Here is a 19,900-nt window from a genome sequence, read left to right on the forward strand (position 1 = left end):
CGCGTCCTCACACCCTCGGATCCCGAAGAGCCGTGATGCCAGGTCCCTCCACGGCGGTGGACAGGGAAGGCCACGAGCATCATTTAATGGCCGAGGCCGCCCCGGTTTGAACCATCACTGATGGCGCTCAAAGACGACGAGGCTGGACCATCGGCTCCTGATTTCAGCTCTTTCTTTAGTGGCGACAGTGCAGCCCTCCCGCCGTGGCCCCGGGTCCTCCCGCAGGTGTGGATGGAGTCATGGCCGCCAAGCCCAGAGGACAGAAGGAAACCGGCTCCTGGAGGCAGCGGGACACTGACGACTCCACAGTTCTTCCAGATGCCCCAGAATCAAAAACAGCCTGCAAACCAGTTAGTAACCAAATCTTTTAATTTCACAGTAGAAAAATGAATAATGATATGTCCTCATAGGTAACTGATGTTGGGTAGCTAATCTCAGGAGAAATTCTGTGATGATGTGGGACTTTTGAGTGACCAGGGTGAAGAGGAAACTTTTTTTTCCCCCGAAATTGGAGCTTCCTGCTCAGCCCACGTCCTTGGCCATGGCTGGTGTTTCTCTTCCACCGCCTCCTGCAGCCCCTTCCTCGTCTGCCTCCTCTGGCCGGGCCTGGTCCCCGGTCCCTGCATCCCTGCCTGGGAGGAAGCGCCTGCGAGCTCTCGTGAGTACGTGAGTGTCCCTCCCTGAATCTGCCACCCCAAGGCCACCAGCCCTCCTCTTTGATTCTTAGTGGCTTGGGGGTCACCTTTTTGCCTGTGAGCTTTGTCCTTAAGCCCTGGAGATACTTCTGATGCCAGACCCGTGCAGTTTGTCTAGAACCCTCTAGAACCCTGAATTGGCAAGGGCTGAGGCCCTCGGAGCCATCACAAAGCCGGCCTGGCAACTCAGCCCGTGCGGGACGCTTGCACCCCTGCCCGGCGCCGGGTGGGCCTCCTCCTGGCAGCACTAGGTCCCAGGGAGTGGGTGCCGGGGCCCAGAGGGTGGGCCCGGTGTGTCGGGGATGCCCCCAGGAGGCGGGAGCAGCTGGTGTTAAATTGACCCCCGACAGGAAGCACTGCGCCCCGGGCCCCGGACACCCGTGCTGCTTTCCTTGTGCGGTAACGTTTTCTGTGCAGGATTCCAGGAGCTGGAAGCAGTGAGCGACAGGGAAGAAAAGGTGGAGGCTCCCAGCAGCTCAGAGCCGAACCCATGCCTCTTGGAAGGTGACGATTCTCTGACTGAAACCAGTTACAGAAGGTGAGCCTGGGAATAGATGTGAGTAAGCAGGACCTCGAGGTTTCCCGCGTTCACCTTTATAAACGCATCAAGATGAGCAGGGTGCATGGAGAGGGACGACGGGGCCCCGCTGAGGGGTGTTCCTGGGTGACCTGCCTGGGGCACAGCCCTGGGCTCATGTGTCTCCTCCCCACCAGAAGCTGGACTCTCAAATCCTCCACCAGAAACTCCCAAACTGGGCATTTTGTGACCCCTTGAATACGAGTGTTTTGCCCTGGTGGAGGTTTGACCTTGAGAACATCTTGACTATTTGTAAACACAAAATACCAACTGTGATTCATTTTTGTTGTAGTCCTTTTCTGCTGTGAACTCCACTAACCCAAGTTAATTCCTGGACCATTTTCATAGGGAACTAATGGCCTAGTTTTAGTCTCATCTGACAGAAGTTATTTTCCTTAAAAATTCTTTTCCTAGAAACTTAACAAGTGATCAGATTTTAGTCCCTGGGACGTTTTTTTTGTTTGTTTATTTGTTTTTTGCGGGTCGCGGGCCTCTCGCTGTTGTGGTCTCTCCCGTTGTGGAGCACAGGCTCCGGACGCGCAGGCTCAGTGGCCATGGCTCACGGGCCCAGCCGCTCTGCGGCATGTGGGATCTTCCCAGACCGGGGCACGAACCTGCGTCCCCTGCATCGGCAGGCAGACTCTCAACCACTGCGCCACCAGGGAAGCCCCATTCTTTAAAGTCTATTCTATCTGATATGAGTATTGCTACGCCAGCTTTCTTTTGATTTCCATTTGCATGGAATATCTTTTTCCATCCCCTCACTTTCATTCTGTATGTGTCCCTAGGTCTGAAGTGGGTCTCTTGTAGACAGCATATATATGGGTCTTGTTTTTGTATCTATTCAGCAAGCCTGTGTCTTTTGGTTGGAGCATTTAATCCATTCACGTTTAAGGTAATTATCGATACGTACGTTCCTGTGACCACTTTCTTAATTGTTTTGGGTTTGTTTTTGTAGGTCCTTTTCTTCTCTTGTGTTTCCCACTTAGAGAAGTTCCTTTAGCGTTTGTTGTAGAGCTGGTTTGGTGGTGCTGAATTCTCTTAGCTTTTGCTTGTCTGTAAAGCTTTTGATTTCTCCATCGAATCTGAATGAGATCCTTACTGGGTAGAGTAGTCTTGGTTGTAGGTTCTTCCCTTTCATCACTTTAAGTATATCATGCCACTCCCTTCTGGCATGTAGAGTTTCTGCTGAGAAATCAGCTGTTAACCTTATGGGAGTTCTCTTGTATGTTACTTTTCATTTTTCCCTTGCTGCTTTCAATAATTTTTGTCTTTAATTTTTGCCAATTTGATTACTATGTGTCTCAGCGTGTTTCTCCTTGGGTTTATCCTGTATGGGACTCACTGCGCGTCCTGGAGTTGGGTGGCTATTTCCTTTCCCATGTTAGAGAAGTTTTTGACTATAATCTCTTCAGATACTTTCTCTGGTCCTTTCTCTCTCTCTTCTCCTTCTGGGACCCCTATAATGCGAATGTTGTTGCGTTTAATGTTGTCCCAGAGGTCTCTTAGGCTGTCTTCATTTCTTTTCATTCTTTTTTCTTTATTCTGTTCCATGGCAGTGAATTCCACCATTGTGTCTTGCAGGTCACTTATCCGTTCTTCTGCCTCAGTTATTCTGCTATTGATTCCTTCTAGTGTAGTTTTCATTTCAGTTATTGTATTGTTCATCTCTGTTTGTTTGTTTGTTCTTTAATTCTTCTAGGTCTTTGTTAAACATTTCTTGCATCTTCTCAATCTTTGCCTCCATTCTTTTTCCGAGGTCCTGGATCATCTTCACTATCATTATTGTGAATTCTTTTTCTGGAAGGCAGCCTATCTCCACTTCATTTAGTTGTTTTTCTGGGGTTTTATCTTGTTCCTTCATCTGGTACATAGCCCTCTGCCTTTTCATCTTGTCTATCTTTCTGTGAATGTGTTTTTTTCCCCATAGGCTGCAGGATTTGGCTATGTTTTTTAAAAAAATAAGTTTTATCATCAAACTACACAGGTGCATAATTAGAATGTGATTTTTCCCTCTGTTAAAAAGACAAAGTTATCTTCGATTATTGGTGTGCTCTTTAAAGAACTAGTTGTTGTTTTTATTTATTTATTTTTGCAGTACACGGGCCTCTCACCACTGCAGCCCCTCCCGTTGCGGAGCACAGGCTCCGGACGCGCAGGCTCAGCGGCCATGGCTCACGGGCCCAGCCGCTCCGCGGCATGTGGGATCCTCCCAGACCAGGGCACGAACCCACGTCCCCTGCGTCGGCAGGCGGACTCTCAACCACTGCGCCACCAGGGAAGCCCTGTTGTTTGTTTTACCTTTTAATTAATCTGCCTGGACAGCAAAAATTTTGTGCGTTACCAAAATAGCTGACTCTGCTTCATGTTGTCTTTATCAGGTCTTTTCTTAACAAAACCCAGTCTTCTCAACATAAGGAGCACTAGCTTTTGTTTACCTTCTCTATTTGCATTTACTATCTGATACTGTCACTTTGATGCATTATTATATCATAATGATTTGTGATCCTATTTAATCAAATGTTTGATATTTTGACATTCTCTTAAAATCAGATTACTAAATAAGAGTCTTTTTGACCTCATAGTAAACTTTGAGGTTTCCCAGAGGGCTCCTGGAAAATCTCAAAGGATTTGCCTCTCACCTTGTGAGACATAGATACTAGATTACATTTTTAAGTCTTTCGTCATTTACAGACAGTTACTGTTTTACTCAGATGCTTTTGCAAAATTGAGGCTCACAGAACGGACCCTATCAAGACCACTGACACCGCTGCCAAATTACAAGGTGTTGAACCTCAGGGGTATTTCACAGCTGAAAAAGACTCTGCCGGACATCTGGCCCCCTGCAAACACTGGAGACCTCAAATCAAACCGACCGGGAAGAGGAGCAGCTGACATCAAGGTAGGATGCTTCTTCCCAAGATGTCAGATCAAGAGGATTGAGAACCTTTCTTTCCACATTTCTTTCCATTCCTCCTTCCCTCCCTGATCATCCTTTTCCTAACTCTTACCCCATGAAGGCCTTTCTGATTCTTCTGTTCACCTTTTGCTTTGCTCTGGCCTGGAAAGAGAATGCCATTGTCTCAGGCCATCGCCAAGGTGGGTAATAAGACCTTCAAGTAACTGCTGGACTTGCCAAGAGGCTGATGATCAGGTAGTTCTGTCCATCACAGACTTCGCCCTGATTCCCAAAGTGACAGTTTCTATAGAAGAAACTCAGCCTTCTCTCTATCATATCAGGACCCTGGGTCCACTTCCCCACCTCTGGTTAGCAACCCCAAACCCAGGGAATATTGCATCCAGGCTAAAGAAGGGACACCAGACAAGGGTAACCAGAAGAAAACCACCTATGCAGGCTGCAGATCCTGAAATTTTACTGGCCTCCCTGGCTGTCACCTTTCCACTCCTGAGCCACAGACTCGAGCCAAAATTACCAGAAGGCATTCATGATTCAAAATTCACTTCCCTCAGCAAATCTCCACTTTCCTGGCTAGGAGAAAGTGCAAGTGAGGCTATGATCAGGGACCTCTCCTTAACTCTCAAGGATACTGCAGAATCTGCTGCTAAAGCAAGAGCTGCCCAGCAAAAAATCCCCAGACTCTCTGGCCAAAGTTGTTCTTGAAAATAGGATAGCTCGTGGTTACGTTTTAGCTGAGCAATGAGGTTATCTGTGCTGTGGCCAACACCACCTGCTGCACCTGGATTGACACTTCTGGGGACGTGGAAATTCAGCTCCGTAAGATCACTGAACAAGCCACATGGCTTAAGAAAATGATTCCTTCGATAGGCTCTTTCTTTGACTTACTTGACTTTGATTGCTTAGGGTCTTGGGGACCCCAGACATGGGATGATCCTGCTTGGAATAATCACAGTGGCCACCCTGGCACACTGGATTCTCTCAAAAGCGTTCAGTGCATGTTTGCAGCTGCTAACCACCAAGCAAATGATCTCCCTAAGACTGGAACATCAGAAAAGAACAAAAAGAACAACCGGCTTAAAGAATGTGAACCCACACGGACTCAGCAGAAGCTGTGAGAGCTCCAGAGCAGCAGCTGGGAGCAGGGCCAGTGCCTGAAATCTTGATCACAATTCTCAGGCTGAGAGTCTGATTAAAAGGGGATAATTGTTTAAAGACAAAATAGTGGGCCCAAAATGGAGTCCCCTAAACCAACGGCCCCCAACGTTTGTGGCACCAGGGACCAGTTTCATGGAAGACAATTCTTCCATGGGGGCGGGGTGGGGCAGCAGTTTGGGGACGATTCAAAAGCATTACATTTCTATTATTACATTGTAAAATATAATGAAATAATTAATTATACAACTCACCATAATGCAGAATCGGTGGGAGCCCTGAGCTTGTTTTCACTTGCTGCTCACTGATACGGTTTCGATGTGAGTCTGCAAGCAATTGATTATGGTCTCTGTGCAGTCAAACCTCTCTGCTAACGATAATCTATATTTGCAGCCGCTCCCCAGACCTAGCATCACCGCCTCAGCTCTACCTCAGGTCATCAGGCATTAGATTCTCACAAGGAGCCGCACCCTAGATCCCTCGCATGTGCAGTTCACGGTAGGGTTCACGCTCCTCTGAGAATCTAATGCCACTGCTGATCTGACAGAAGGTGGAGCTCAGGCGGTAATGCGAGTGATAGGGAGTGGCTGTAAATACAGATGAAGCTTCGCTTGTCCACCGCTCATCTCCTGCTGTGCATCCCAGTTCCTAGGTCTGTGGCCCGGGGTTGGGGACCCCTGCCCTAAACGAAGCCCCCACGTCACCAAACTGAGACTAAATCATAGTTTTCACTTCCCCAGAACTGGAACCTGAAACTGTCAACTGGGAGTCGCGTGATCAGCACCAGGACAGTGATCTGCCTGACCCCTGCCGTCCCCTACGGGAAAGTGGCCTGGCCATGACCAACCTTTCTGCCAAATCAGGCCAGCTGACCTGTGCGTCGCCTGGAAGGACAGAGCTCACCTCCCACCGGAACCAGGGCATTGCTCACAGAAGCAGCTGCAGGTCCAGGCCAGCTCAGCACGAGCCAGTGTGGAGGAGGAGGAGGAGTCGTCCTAATGGCGGCAAAGCCTGCTGACCAGCAAGTGGGCGTTGACTCTGCTGAGGTGAGGGATGCAATGTGAGCTGACACACGAGGTTCTCTGCGCTCCTGGACCTTGAATGAATATCAAACCAACTCCTTGCCAGCTACAGGGCACTCAGTTATTTCAAAGAAAGAACAGCTACGAAAAACGGAATTTTTTTTTCCTCAAATGGCTGTTGAATTTATTTGCTTGATCAATAATGGTCCTGGCAAAAATTAGTTAACCAACACTGAGACAGCTGTGATGAAATACTAATTTTAAAAATTCATGACACTGCGATAGAAATTAGAGTTTAAACACAAAAGAATCCCTTCAGTATTGCCAGCAAATATAAAATGAATGTAACATGACCGACAGGACGGCAAGAAGGCTTTTATACACTTGTATTTGACACCTGACCGTATTTTCAGTCACCGTAATATCTTCTCTCCAGATTTAAAAAAATAGTATGCTGATTTCTATAACAAAGCTTTTTTCGTACAAAAATCAAATAATGGCCAACAAGTCACAACAGTGCAATAGGTAGAGAATAAAAAACAGCATTAAACAGGTGCTGAAAATAAATACTAACCAGGAGGAGAGGACAGAGCCCTCAGGGGCAGGGGGTGTTTCCATCACCTTGAGTGTGTGGGGTTTGTCTTCACAGCCGTGAGAGCTGACAACCTCGTGGAGCCACTTATTCGGACACAGCGGGACTGGACCGAGTGCCTACGAGCCGGCCTCCCAGACACCTCGGGTTGCCTGAGACGTGGTGGGGTCAGGACTACGGCTGACTCCAGAGGAAAGCCATTTCCTATCGCTCAGCCTGGTCAACTGGGCACCCAGCAGCAGTTCACCCGGCCCCTGTGGACACTGACATCTGAAATCTTGTGTAAGAGCATAGCTACCCATCCATATGGCTTATTCAGGCAAAGAGATGCTTACATTCTAGCCCAAGCAAGCAACCCACGACGTTCTGTTCTAGTGGCAGGTTGGAGAAACAAATCCTCTGTGTGGATGCCCCGGGCCCGGGAAGCCGCTCCCACGAGCCAGCGACAAGCATCTGCTGAGCCCAGGCAGCAGGAGCCGGGTGGCTGTGGGGACCCTGGCCGGCAGGCAGGCTCCGGAGCAGCTGTGTCTGCGGCTGCACAGGCTGCTGTGGTGACTTGGGCCCAGGGTGTGGGGCAGGGAAGGTCACCCCCGTGAGCGCCACTCGGGCCAGTCGGGAAACGTGAGGCGGCTCCCAGGACAGAATCTGCACCACGGAGGCGTGAAGGCACAGGCGAGAATGGCGGGCAGCGGAGACCCTGGAAGGGGACACGGCACGGGCAGGAGTGAGGCTGCCTTGTTTGGTTCCCCCTTGAACGAGAGAAAAATCCTGATTCTGCCGTAATAAAAAGGAAAGAAAGACGATTTTTGGTTTAAAAAGAAGCCACTCAAGGGTTAAAAGTTATTTTAACAAAGGAAATTAATCTTCAAAGAAGCTGACACTAGCTGGAAACTCATCTGTGCCCGACAAGCCCGCGCCGCGTGCCGCTCTGTCCTCGTGTCACCTGCGGTGAGCACCGCCCGCGTGGAGGAGGCATCTTACAGTGGGGACAGTGGAGGCAGCGCTGACGGGGCTCCAGGCCACTGCTCCGGACGGGCGGGTGGCGCTCAGATGGGCGTTTCCTTCCTGTCCCTGCCGGGCGAAGGCCGAGGCTGCTCCTTGCCGCTCGGGGGCGGCTCCCTGGCGACTGGCTCGGGCTCGGCCTGGGGCTCAGGCCGGGCGCGCTGCAGCTGGAGCAGGCGGAGCTGCACCCGCAGCTCGATGATGGCCTCACGCTCCTCGTGAATCGCCTGGTTCAGGTGGTTGTTCTTGATCTTGAGGAACAGGGACAACAGTGCTCACATCAGCAAGAAGGCTGCAGACAACAACTCCCGCTGACCACAGAAACCTGGCGCCACACCGGAGCTACCCGCCCTCGGTCTGCGAAGTCCAGGTGACGCCCTGCCCCGCAGACCTCCCTCCTCCGGCAGGGGCGGCTGCTCAGCCCCGCTCGCTCGGTGCCCTTCCCGGGGCCCGTCCCTTCCTTTCCTGCCCACTCCGAGCGGCCCCGTGCCGACCTGGTGGGCGGCCAGATGGGGCGGGGGCCCTTGTTCAGACCAGGGGGCTGTTCCCTTCGTTGCAGCAGCCTGACCTACAGGCCGAGTGCTGAAGTTCTGAGGACCGTTTTCCTACTCAGCATGTTCGTATGCTCTGTAAAATGCTAAGCAGGACAAGGTGCTGCCAGCTGGCCCGTCTCCCATGGCCCCCTGGCCTCGGCCCGCAGCTCTGGGGAGAGGACTCCCGAGCTGGGATCCGGTGTGGAATTGCTGGTCTGTCCTGGCACCTGCCTGAGGGAGGGGAAGCCGCCCACAGCCCTCGGTCTCCTCTGTGAGGAGGGGAGGGCGAGAAGGGAGACTGGTCAGCGTGCTGCCGGCTCCCCACACCGTGTATGCCCTGCACGCTCCCGGTGGGACACCCCCCAAAGTCCCCCTCCTCGGCCTGCCCGTCGGTCACCGACGGCAAGCAGAACACGTCTGCCGGGAGCCCCGCGCTTGCCACGACCTCAGTGCAGCCTCGGGTCCCCCGCGCCCACCTCCAGCTCCTCGTTCTGCCGCTGCAGGTCCTGCAGGATGAGCTGCAGCTCGTCCTCGTCCTCGCTCTCGCTCTCGCTCTCTGATGAGTACTCCTCGGTCTCGCTGCGGCCGTGCTGCTGGCGGCTGCGCGGGGGCAGGGACAGGGCGGGAAGCGCGTTACCGGCCAGCAGAGACAGGCCCGTCGTCTGCCTCTAGACTGACCAGCTTTCCATGGCTGCACTCGATACTGCACCGTCCTTAAGACTTAATAAAGAAGAAACTGAAGGGTCACTCTGACGCCTCCACACGGAAGGCTGAGCGCTGGCCACCTGTGCTCGCGCCGCAGTCGGCATCCCTGGAAACCAGCCCGCGGCTCTCCCTCACCTCTGGATCTCGGCGATCTCCGCTCGGAGGCGTTCCATCTCTTCTTTCTCCGAGGCGATCTGTCGGCGCAGGAACTGCTCCATGGCCAGGAGCTCCTCCTGTTCAGTCAGGATCTCATTCTCCTAAATAATGACCATTGGTGAACACCTTGAAGAGTCTAAGTCTAGGAAATGTCACTCTTTTGGGGTCTCCTGTCACCCTGAATTGTTTCACCCCATACACTAACACGCAGGTTATGGGAAAGCTTGTTGTACTGCACACCCAAAAAATACCCCATTTCCCTAATGTCAAGAAAAGGCTTCTTTGAGAAAAGGTAGACTAAGTTGTTTGGGAGGAATGACTAGATTTTTCTCAAGACATAAAATGCCACTTAGGAATCCTTCTTTTGCAAAGGCCCTGCATGCCGCCAGCACACTGGGCACAAAGTTCAAGTGACTCCGTGTGTTTTTGCTTCCCAGTCCTTTCTGAATGCCTTCCCCCTGAGAGAATCTATTTTAGGGCCACAGTGGGCTTTGACAGTGTCACTAGGAAAGAAGGACCCAGGAGATGAGAAGCTGGTATCAGCATCACCTGAAAGTAGATCTAGTGATGGAAAGATGTTCACAGAAGAAGTTTTTCCTCACCACAAGCCACCATCCTCCTCAGCCCACGTCCCCAGAGATGATATTTAAACAGTAGATGTTCTCCTTTAACAGGATCGCTTTTCTAAAACTGATTAGCTCACCTGAGGGGATATAAATCCCTCTCTGCCCAAGATCTAGCTATAGCCCTTTCAACCTACTGAGAGAACCAAAGCAGACAAAACTTAGGAGGTAACAGAGATGGAAAGCTACAGAAATTAGCTGGAGGCAGCAAAGGTCTACAGCATTTTTTCCCAAACTAACAGGTAGCGAGAGGATAAGAACCTGTGATCAAATGTGAAAGACGCTAGGGTCAAATTCTAAAGTCAACTACCTAAAGCCTCCCATGTGCATAAAGAATCTCTCTCGGAGATGTGATATCCATATTCCCCAGGTGTTTCCAAACGCAGAGAGGCTCATCCTTTACCTCAGTGCACTTAGGAAAGCTATTGTTCCAAGAAATACCAGATTGAAAACTCTGAAATAAAGACATATTTGGGACTTGATTCTCTCTTCAGGGGAGAAGAGTTATACGTCCCTGGTAGGCAAAACAATGTATTTTCAGAAGTGACAAAAAAGGATTGAAACTTGTAGGGCTTTAGGTATCCCACATACGTGAGTTTCTGGGAGCACTGACTATGCTGTCAGAGCCTAAAACTTCATTCCTTTCTGGTTAAACTCTGGGAATTTCCAGAACAGAGTAAGATTGAGTGAGAAATTCAGAAAGAAAAGAGCTCATCTTTAGCTCTCTGCCTGGAAATACAGTAGAAACTCAAGAGCTGTTTGCCAAATTGATTAATGAATAATCGAACAATTCATCTCCAACAACTGACTTTCACCTGCAAAGAATAAAATATCTAAAAGGTGTTATTAGCAATGACTATCAGCTAAAATCTGTTACATTTCAAGGATCTCAAACTTTGTGACATCAGGAAGAACAAATTTTAAAATACTGAAGTCCAATCTCATTAATATGGAACAACTACACTAATTTGTAAATTAGAGGAAATACCTATAACTCAAGACCTGTGTGTGAGTGAAATGAAATGAAATAAAACAGCTAGAACAGTCTCCAGTAAGAAGCAATCACTCAGTACAAAAGGTAGTTTCTTCCTCCAGCTGAACATTTACGCAAACACCACATAAAGGTAGGGCCAAATACAACAAGTAAGCCCCTCTAAAACCTCTAAATCTTCTCATAAGTTTGGTTAAAAGAGTCATACCTCTGTAGCTGAGCTTCTCAAATTATAATATAAAATGACCATCAGCAGTCTGGCAACACACTCCTGAACAACCAATGGGTCAATGAAGAAATCAAATATTATCTTGAGACAAATGCAAATGGAAGCACAACATACCAAAACTTAAGGGATGCAGAAGAAAAAGCAGTTTGAAGAGGGAAGTTTATAGTGCCAAATGCCTACACTAAGAAAAAAGATTTCAAACAGTGTATACCTCAAGGAACTAAAGAAAGAACAAACTAAACCTAAAATTAGCAAAAAGAAGAAAATACTAAAATCAGAGCAAAAGTAAATGAAATGGAGACGAGAAAAGCAGTACCAAAGGTCAATGAAATGAAGAATTGGTTTTTTAAAAGATAAACAAAATCGACAAACCTTTACCTAGATTTAGAGGGGACTTAAATAAAATTATAAATGAAAGGGAAAACATTACAACTGATACCACAGAAATACAAAGAATTATAAGATACTACTATGATGCCAACAAACTAGATAACCTAGAAAAAATGGGTAAGTTTTTTTTGTTGTTGTTGTTGTTTTGATTCCCTCTATTTGCCATTTCTTCCTGGGTAAGTTCTTAGAGGCATTAAAACCCACCAAGACTGAATCATGAAGAAATAGAAAATCTGAACAGACCAATAATGAGTAAAAAGATTGACCCAGTAGTCAAAAACTCCCAACCAAGAAAAGAGCAGAACCAGATAGCTTCATGGGTGAATTCTACCAAACATTTAAAGAAGAATTAACACCAATCCTTCTCAAGCTCTTCTGGACAATTGAAGAGGCAGGAACATTCCCAAACACATTTTACGAGGCCAGCATCACCCTCGTGCCGGAGCCAGATTACAGACACCACAAGAAAAGAAAGAGGCCACTATCCCTGATGCACACACATGCAAAAGTCCTCAAAAAACATGCTAACAAACCAAATTCAACAATACATTAACAAGATCATACACCACGATCAATTGGGATTTATCTCTGGGATACAAGGATGGTTCAACATAACACAAACCAATAATGTGATATACCACATTAACAAAATGAGGGATAAACATAGTATTGTCAAAAGATTCAAAAAAGCATTTGACAAGATTCAACATCCTTTCATAATAAAAACTCTCAACAAAGTGAGTACAGAAGGAACATACACAGTGACATGATATGCTCATATGACAGGCCCACAGATAACATTATACCCCAGTGAAAGGCTGAAAGCATTTCTTCTAAGATCAGAAAAAAGACAAGATGCCCATTCTGTTCAATATAGTACTGAAGTCTTAGCCAGAGTAATTATACAAGACATAAAAGGTATCCAAACTGTAAAGAATTAAAATTGACTGTTTGCAGATGACATGATCTTATACACAGAAAACCATAAAGATTCCACCAAATAAGTGTCAGAACTAATAAATTTAATAAAGTTGCAGAATACAAAATCAACATACAAATATCAGTTGCATTTCTATATGCTAACAACCATCTGAAAAAGAAATTAAGAAAACAATTCCATTTACAATAGCATAAAAAAAAGGCAATAAATTTAGATATCCCATGTTCATGGATTGGAGGAAATAATGTTAAAATTTCCATACTACCAAAGTGATCTACAGATTCATTGGAATCTCTATCAAAATTCCAATGGAGTTTCTCACAGAAATAGAAAAAACAATCCTATAATTCATACAGAACCACAAAAGACTGTAATAAATAGCCAAAGCAATCTCTCTCTCTCTCCCTTTTTTTTAGCCAAAGCAATTAAACGAGATGAACAAAGTTGGAGGCATCATCCTACAATCAAAACAGTGTGGTACTGGCATAAAAAAAACAGACATATACACCAATGGAGCAGAACCGAGTCCAGAAATAAATCCACACATTCGTGGTCAATTGATCTTTGACAAGGATGCTACTACACAATGGAGAAAGGACAGGCTCTTTAATAAATGGTGTTGAGAAACTGGTTTTCCGCATGCAAAAGAGTGAAAATGAATCCTTACCTTATCTCACTCCATACACAGTAATCACCTCAAAATGGAGTAAAGACTTAAATATAAGACCTGAAACCATAAAACTATTAGAAGAAAACATAGGGAGAAAGTTTCTTGGCATTGAGTCTGAGCAATAATTTTTTAGATATGACCCCAAAAGCACAAATATACAATAGACAAATGGGACTGCATCAAACTAAAAAGCTTCCACATAGCAAAGGCAACAAAGAAGTGAAGAGACAACCTATGGAATGAGAGAAAATATTTGCAAACCCTACATCTGATAAGGAGTTAACATACATATAAAGAACTCAAACAACGCAATAGTAAGAAAACAACCCAATTAAAAAATGGGCAAAGGACCTAAATAAACATTTCTCAAAAGAAGACATACAAATGGCCAGATACATGAAAAGATGCCCAGTGTCACTGATCATCAGGGAAAAGCAAATCAAAACCACAATGAGATAACACCTTCCACCTGTCAGAATGGCTTTTATCAGAAAACAAAAGATAACAAGTGCTGGCGAGGATGTGGAGCAAGGAAACCCTTGTGCTGTTTTAGTGGGAAGGTAAATTGATGCAGCCACTATGGAAAACAGTATGGAGGTTCCTCCAGAAATACAAAATAGAACTATCACGTGATCTAGCAATCCCACTTCTGGATATATACCCAAAGTAAATGAAAACAGGATACTGAAGAAATATCTGCACCCCCCATGTTCACTGCATTATTCACAATAGTCAAAATATGAAAACTACCAAATGGTCAATGGATCAATGAATAAAGATGTGACATATATATATATATATATATATATATTTATAATACACATGTATACACACACACACACGTATATATATATAAACATATATAAAAAACATATAGGGACTTCCCTGGTGGTCCAGTGGTTAAGAATCCATCTCGCAATGTTGGGGATGCCAGTTCGACCCCTGGTTGGGGAATTAAGATCCCACATGCCACAGGGCAACTAAGCCCACGTGCCATAACTAGAGAGAAGCCCATGCACGCACTGCAACGAAGCGAAGAGCCCAAGCGCCGCAATGAAAAATCCCGCGTGCCACAACTAAGACCCGACACAGCCAAAAAAACAAATATTTAAAAAATAAAACACGTAAACATATACACACACCATGAATATTAATCAGACATAAGAAGGCAATCCTGCCATTTAATACAGCATAGATCAACCTGGAGGACATTAGGCTAAGTGAAATAAGCCAGACAGAAAAAGACAAATACTGTACGATCTCACTCATTTGTGGAATCTAAGAAAAAGTCGAGTTCATAGAAGCAGAGAGTCGAACAGTGGTTACCAGGGGCTGGAGGGTGGGGAAAATAGGGAGGTATTGGTCAAAAAATACCAAGTTGCACTTAGTGTTGCATGACTAAGTCTAGAGATCTAATAATGATGATGATGGCTAATGATACTGTACTGAGTACTGGAAATATACTACGAGAGTGGACTTCAGCTGCTCTCATCACAAAAGAAAGGTAAGTGTGTGAGAGGATAATGTTAATTAGCTGATTGCAGTAATCATTTCACTATGTAGAGGTGTATCAAATCATCATGTTGTACACCTTAAATATACATAATTTTTATTTTTAAAAAAAGAATCTTACAAAATAAAGAAAAAGTTTAGCTTACCTGGGCAAGAAGAATATTTATGACTTCCTCATTTTCATTCATTTCTTCTTTGGAAACATCCTCTTTTGAAAGACTGGCTATCTCTTGTGCAATCTTGGTTTCACACTCCTGTCAAGTGAGAGAAATGAAAAGCACTGGTCAGCCTACTGTTAACACATTCAACAAATTCACACTATCACCAGTCCAGAAGTTTCCTTCTCACCTCCTAGAACTGAAAAAATAAGAGTGACACAGTCAGCTGAACCATCTGGACATATGGGCATCTGCTAACTGGGCTTTGAAAATAATGTGTGGATCTCAGTCTGTGGCTGCACTGGAAGAAAAATGTTCAATTTTAATGTGCTCACCACTTCCGGAACGCTCCCACATAAATTACCTTCTGTAATACATTTTTTTTCTTTGGAAGGGGTTGATTTTAAGCATACAGTTCAACTGGTTTTGACGACTGTATACAGTCAAGTAACCACCGTCACAGTCAAGACACTGAACATCTCCATCACCACGAAGTGCCCTTGGGCTCTTCCACCATCTGCTGCCCCTGGCAACCACTAACCTGCTTTCCACTGCTCTGGTTTTGTCTTTTCTTATGTTTCATATAAACTGAATTAATCAGTAAGTAGTCTTTTTTATCTGGCACATTGCTAATTTTGATTCGTCTATTTTGTCGTTTGTTATCAGTAGTTTACTGAGTAATATTCCATGACGTGAATGTACCCCAATTTGTTCATCCATTCACCAGCTGATGGACATTTTGGTCCTTTCTAGTTTTGAGCAATTTTAACAAGACCTGTTATGAACACTGTGTATTTGCTTTGTGTGGGTATATGCCTTCTTCTGTTAGATAAACACCTAGGAGTGGGATTGCTGGGTCAGATGGTAACCTCATGCTTAACTTTAAAAGAAAATGCCAACTGTTTTCCAAAATGATTGAACCAAGAGCAATACAGGAGAGTTCCAGCTGCTCCACATTCTTGTCAACACTTGGTATTTTTAATTTTAGTCATTCTGGTTGGTGTGTAGTAGTATCTCGTGATTTTAAGTTGTATTTCCTTAATGACTAATGATGTTCAGCATCTTCACATGTGATTATTTACCATCCATATATAATCTTCAGTAAAGTGCCTGTTCAAATTTTTGCCTTTTTAGAATTGACTTGTTATTGTAACAAATGTACCACTCTGGCAGGAGATGCTGATAATGAGGGAGGCTAAGCGTGAGGGGGGAAGGGGTATATGGGAATTCTCTGTACCTTTCCCTCAATTCTGCTATGAACCTAAAACTGTTCTAAAAAAATAAAGTTTAAAAAAATTGGTTTGTCTTGAGAGTTTTTTATACATACTAATTCAAGTCCTTTATCAAGTGTGTTTTTTGCAACTATTCTGTCAGTCTCTGGCTTGCATATTCATCTTCTTAATATCTTTTGAAGAGCATGTTTTGATGAAATGTAATTTACCAAATTTTTATTTCATAGTTCAAGGACCTTGTGTCCTATTTAAGAAATCACTCAAACAGCTCATACAACTCAGTAACAAAAAAACAAAAACCCAATCAAAAATGGGCAGAAGGGCTTCACTGGTGGCGCAGTGGTTGAGAGTCCGCCTGCCGATGCAGGGGACACGAGTTCGTGCCCCGGTCCGGGAAGATCCCACATGCCGTGGAGCGGCTAGGCCCGTGAGCTATGGCCGCTGAGCCTGTGCGTCCGGAGCCTGTCCTCTGCAACGGGAGAGGCCACAACAGTGAGAGGCCCGCGTACCGCAAAAGAAAAAATAATGGGCAGAAGACATAAATAGACATTTCTCCAAGGAAGAAATACAGATGGCCAACAGGCACATGAAAAGATGAAATCATCATCACTAATTATTAGAGAAATGCAAATTAAAACTACAATGAGGTACCACCTCACACTGGTCAGAATGGCCATCATTAAAAAGCCTACAAATAATAAATGTTGGAGAAGGTGTGGAGAGAAGGGAACCCCCCCTACACTGTTGGTGGGAATGTAAATTGGTGCAGGTTCCTCAAAACACTGAAAAATAGAGTTGCCATATGATCCAGCAATCCCACTCCTGGGCATATATCCAGACAAAACTATAATTCGAAAAGATACACCACTATGTTCACAGCAGCACTATTCACAATAGCCAAGACATGGAAACTACCTAAATGTCCATCAACAGATGGATAAAGATGACGTGGTATATATATAAAGGAATATTACTCAGCCATAAAAATAGCCATTTGCAGCTACATGGATAGACCTAGAGATTATCATACTAAGTGAAGTAAGCTAGAAAGAGAAAGACAAATACCATATATATCACTTATATGTGGAATCTAAAACATGACTCAAATAAACTTATCTACGAAACTGAAACAGACTCACAGACATAAAGAACAGACTTGTGGTTGCCAAGGGGGAGAGGGGTAGGAGAGGGATGATGGATTAAGAGTTTGGGATTAGCCGATGCAAACTAGTATATATATATATATAGGATGGATAAACAACAGGGTCCTACTGTAGAGCACAGGGAACTATATTCAATATCCTGTGAAAAAGCATATGGAAAAGAATATGAAAAAGAATCTATATACTTATAACTGAGGTACTTTGCTGTACAGCAGAAATTAACACAACACTGTAAATCAACCATACTGCAATAAAATTAAAAAAAAAAAATCACTGCCTAAGCCAAAGTCAGTAAGATTCTTCTCTGTTTACTTCTGGAAGTTTTTTTAGGTCTTAGTGTATGATTCATTTGGAGCTAATTTTTGTATACGTTGTGTGGAAAGAGGGATGTCAGGTTCTTCTTTTTTTTTTGCATGTAAATATCCAATTGTTCCAGCACCATTTGTTGAAAAGAAAAACCTTCCCTAGTCAATTGTCTTAGCATCTTTGTTGAAAATTAACTGCCCACACATGTATTGGTCTATTTCTGGACTTTCTTTTCTATATATCTATCCTTATCCAATATAGACTGTCTTGATTACTATAGCTTTACAGTAAGTCTTAGTATCAGGTAGTGTGAGCCCTCCAATGTTTTCCTTTTTCAAAACTGTTTAGGCTATTCTAGGTCATTTGTATTTCCACAGATTTTAGAAGAGCTTGTTAATTTCTACCAAAATCACCTGTTTAGATTTTGATTGGAATTGAATCCACAGATCAATTTGTAAAAACCTAACATCTTAACAATATTGAGATATAAATATATTTTTAATTTATGTCTTTTCTTTTTAGGTTCACTATCCAATAGTTCATTGCGAATATACAGAAATACAACAGACTTGTACATCTGATCCTGTATGCTACAATGTCGCTAAAGTCATTCGATTTTGTACAGACTCCTTAGGATTTTATATAGGGACAATCACATCATCTACGTATAAAGACTGATTTCTCTCCAATCCGTATGCCTTTTTTTCTTGTTTTAGTGCACTGGCTAGAACGACCTCCAGTACAATGTTGAATAGAAGTGGTAAAAGCAGAAATCCTTGCTTGTATACCCAATCTTAGAGGAAAGCATTCAGACTTTCACCATTAAAGCACAATGTAAATCAGAGATTCTTTCTGTTAAGTGCCCTTTATCGGGCTGAAAGGCAGTGACTGCGAGTTTCTGTCATGAGTTAAGTGTCAAATTCTGCCAAATGCTTTCTCTGCATCTACTGACATGATCTTGTGCTTGCTTTTTTTTTTTTTTGTGGTACGCGGGCCTCTCACCACTGCGGCCTCTCCCGTCGCGGAGCAACAGGCTCCGGACGCGCAGGCCCAGCGGCCATGGCCCACGGGCACAGCCGCTCCGCGGCACGTGGGATCCTCCCGGACCGGGGCACGAACCCATGTCCCCTGCATCGGCAGGCGGACTCCCAACCACTGCGCCACCAGGGAAGCCCTGCTTTCTTATTTTTAGTCTGTTAATATAATGAGTTATATTACTTCTATCTTTAAAAGTCATTTATTCCTCAAAGTTGAAATCAACTTGATGGAACCTTTGGAGCACTTTGTGAATTAATAAGCAGACATGAAAAAACAGCATCAAGAAACTGGCAAAGTAGAGGTAATCCATCCCTTTCTATATTGGCTCTGGTTTGCTATGTCACAATTCCTTTATCCAAGAGAGATGCAGGAACAAGAGAAAGGAAGCCGAGCCCACGTGACCCTGTCCTGAGTCAGAGACCCTTTATTAAAGGCTGATGGGCAATGCCACATGGTGGACAGTGACCACAGGAGGACTGGTTGGTCTGTCACTAAAACCTGATTCCAGGCTGAATCATGAAGGGAATAATTAATTAAAAACAGGCACTGGAAGCAAAAGATAGATAATCTGGCAAGTGGGGAAAAAGGAAGAAAAATACACAGAGGGTGTCTGCTAGTCCTAGAGTGCAGGTGTAGAAACTCCATCACAGCTTCCTTCCTGACAAAGCTATCCCCACGTAAGTGCAAACTGCTGCCCTCGAAGCAACATGGGTTTGTCTTGTCTTTCAGCAAAACCGCAAGTGCGACCCACCGTGGACCATGCTGTCCCACTCGGACAAATGCTAACTCATGTTCCTTGCAAGTGCTCTTTGGACCCTGGCATTGAATCTGCACGTGGGTTGTAAGAGGGTCCAGAGATTTGGGACCTCAGCCTTGGCGTGGCCGGAAACTCAGAGTCCCAGCGCCAAGCAACACACACTAAACTAGAGGGAGACCAACAGTCTGGCTCACAAACCCCAAGCTCATCATGAGGCACACACCACCCTGCCTGTTACCAGGTAAAGAAAGCCCCTCTTGATCTTCGGTACCTCCGTGTGTTTCTGACTCAAAGCCCTCAAACTCCCCTGCAGTCTTTGAAACATATCCCCATCTGACTGCTTTTCACGCCTGGAAACCTGTTTACAGGTACGACCAAGCAGGAAATGACAAAACATCTTTTAGCCAAATAGTCTGTTTAATTAAAAAACTCAACTTTCTAAATTAAATGAAGCATTTCCCTCATACCAAGCTGAAGGATCAATAATCCAGAACTAGGAACATGTGAACAAATCTCCCATCAGGGAACTTCCCCTCA

At 45.0% G+C, this 19,900-nt stretch overlaps 1 protein-coding gene across 7 annotated transcripts in view; it reads right to left on the reverse strand.

Moving 5' to 3' along the window:
• Positions 1-6,737: 6,737 nt before the first annotated feature.
• The window catches only part of RALBP1 (ralA binding protein 1), a 45,359-nt gene continuing 32,196 nt past the window's right edge, over positions 6,738-19,900 (reverse strand). For 6 of the 7 annotated variants that reach the window (XM_089894234.1, XM_030764283.2, XM_022551415.3 and 3 more), the window contains 4 exons: positions 14,856-14,963; positions 9,334-9,455; positions 8,970-9,093; positions 6,738-8,211 (listed from right to left, as the gene is read on the reverse strand). In XM_089894234.1, the coding sequence (XP_089750360.1) occupies positions 8,005-8,211; positions 8,970-9,093; positions 9,334-9,455; positions 14,856-14,963 (561 nt within the window). In that variant the 3' untranslated portion in view covers positions 6,738-8,004. The other variant, XM_089894235.1, reaches the window with a different exon arrangement.

The sequence above is a fragment of the Delphinapterus leucas genome, chromosome 14 (genome assembly GCF_059928025.1).
Source record: "Delphinapterus leucas isolate spDelLeu-1000000601 "Yukka" chromosome 14, BTC_Dleu_Yukka2, whole genome shotgun sequence".
In the NCBI taxonomy this organism is placed as follows: Eukaryota; Metazoa; Chordata; class Mammalia; order Artiodactyla; family Monodontidae; genus Delphinapterus; species Delphinapterus leucas.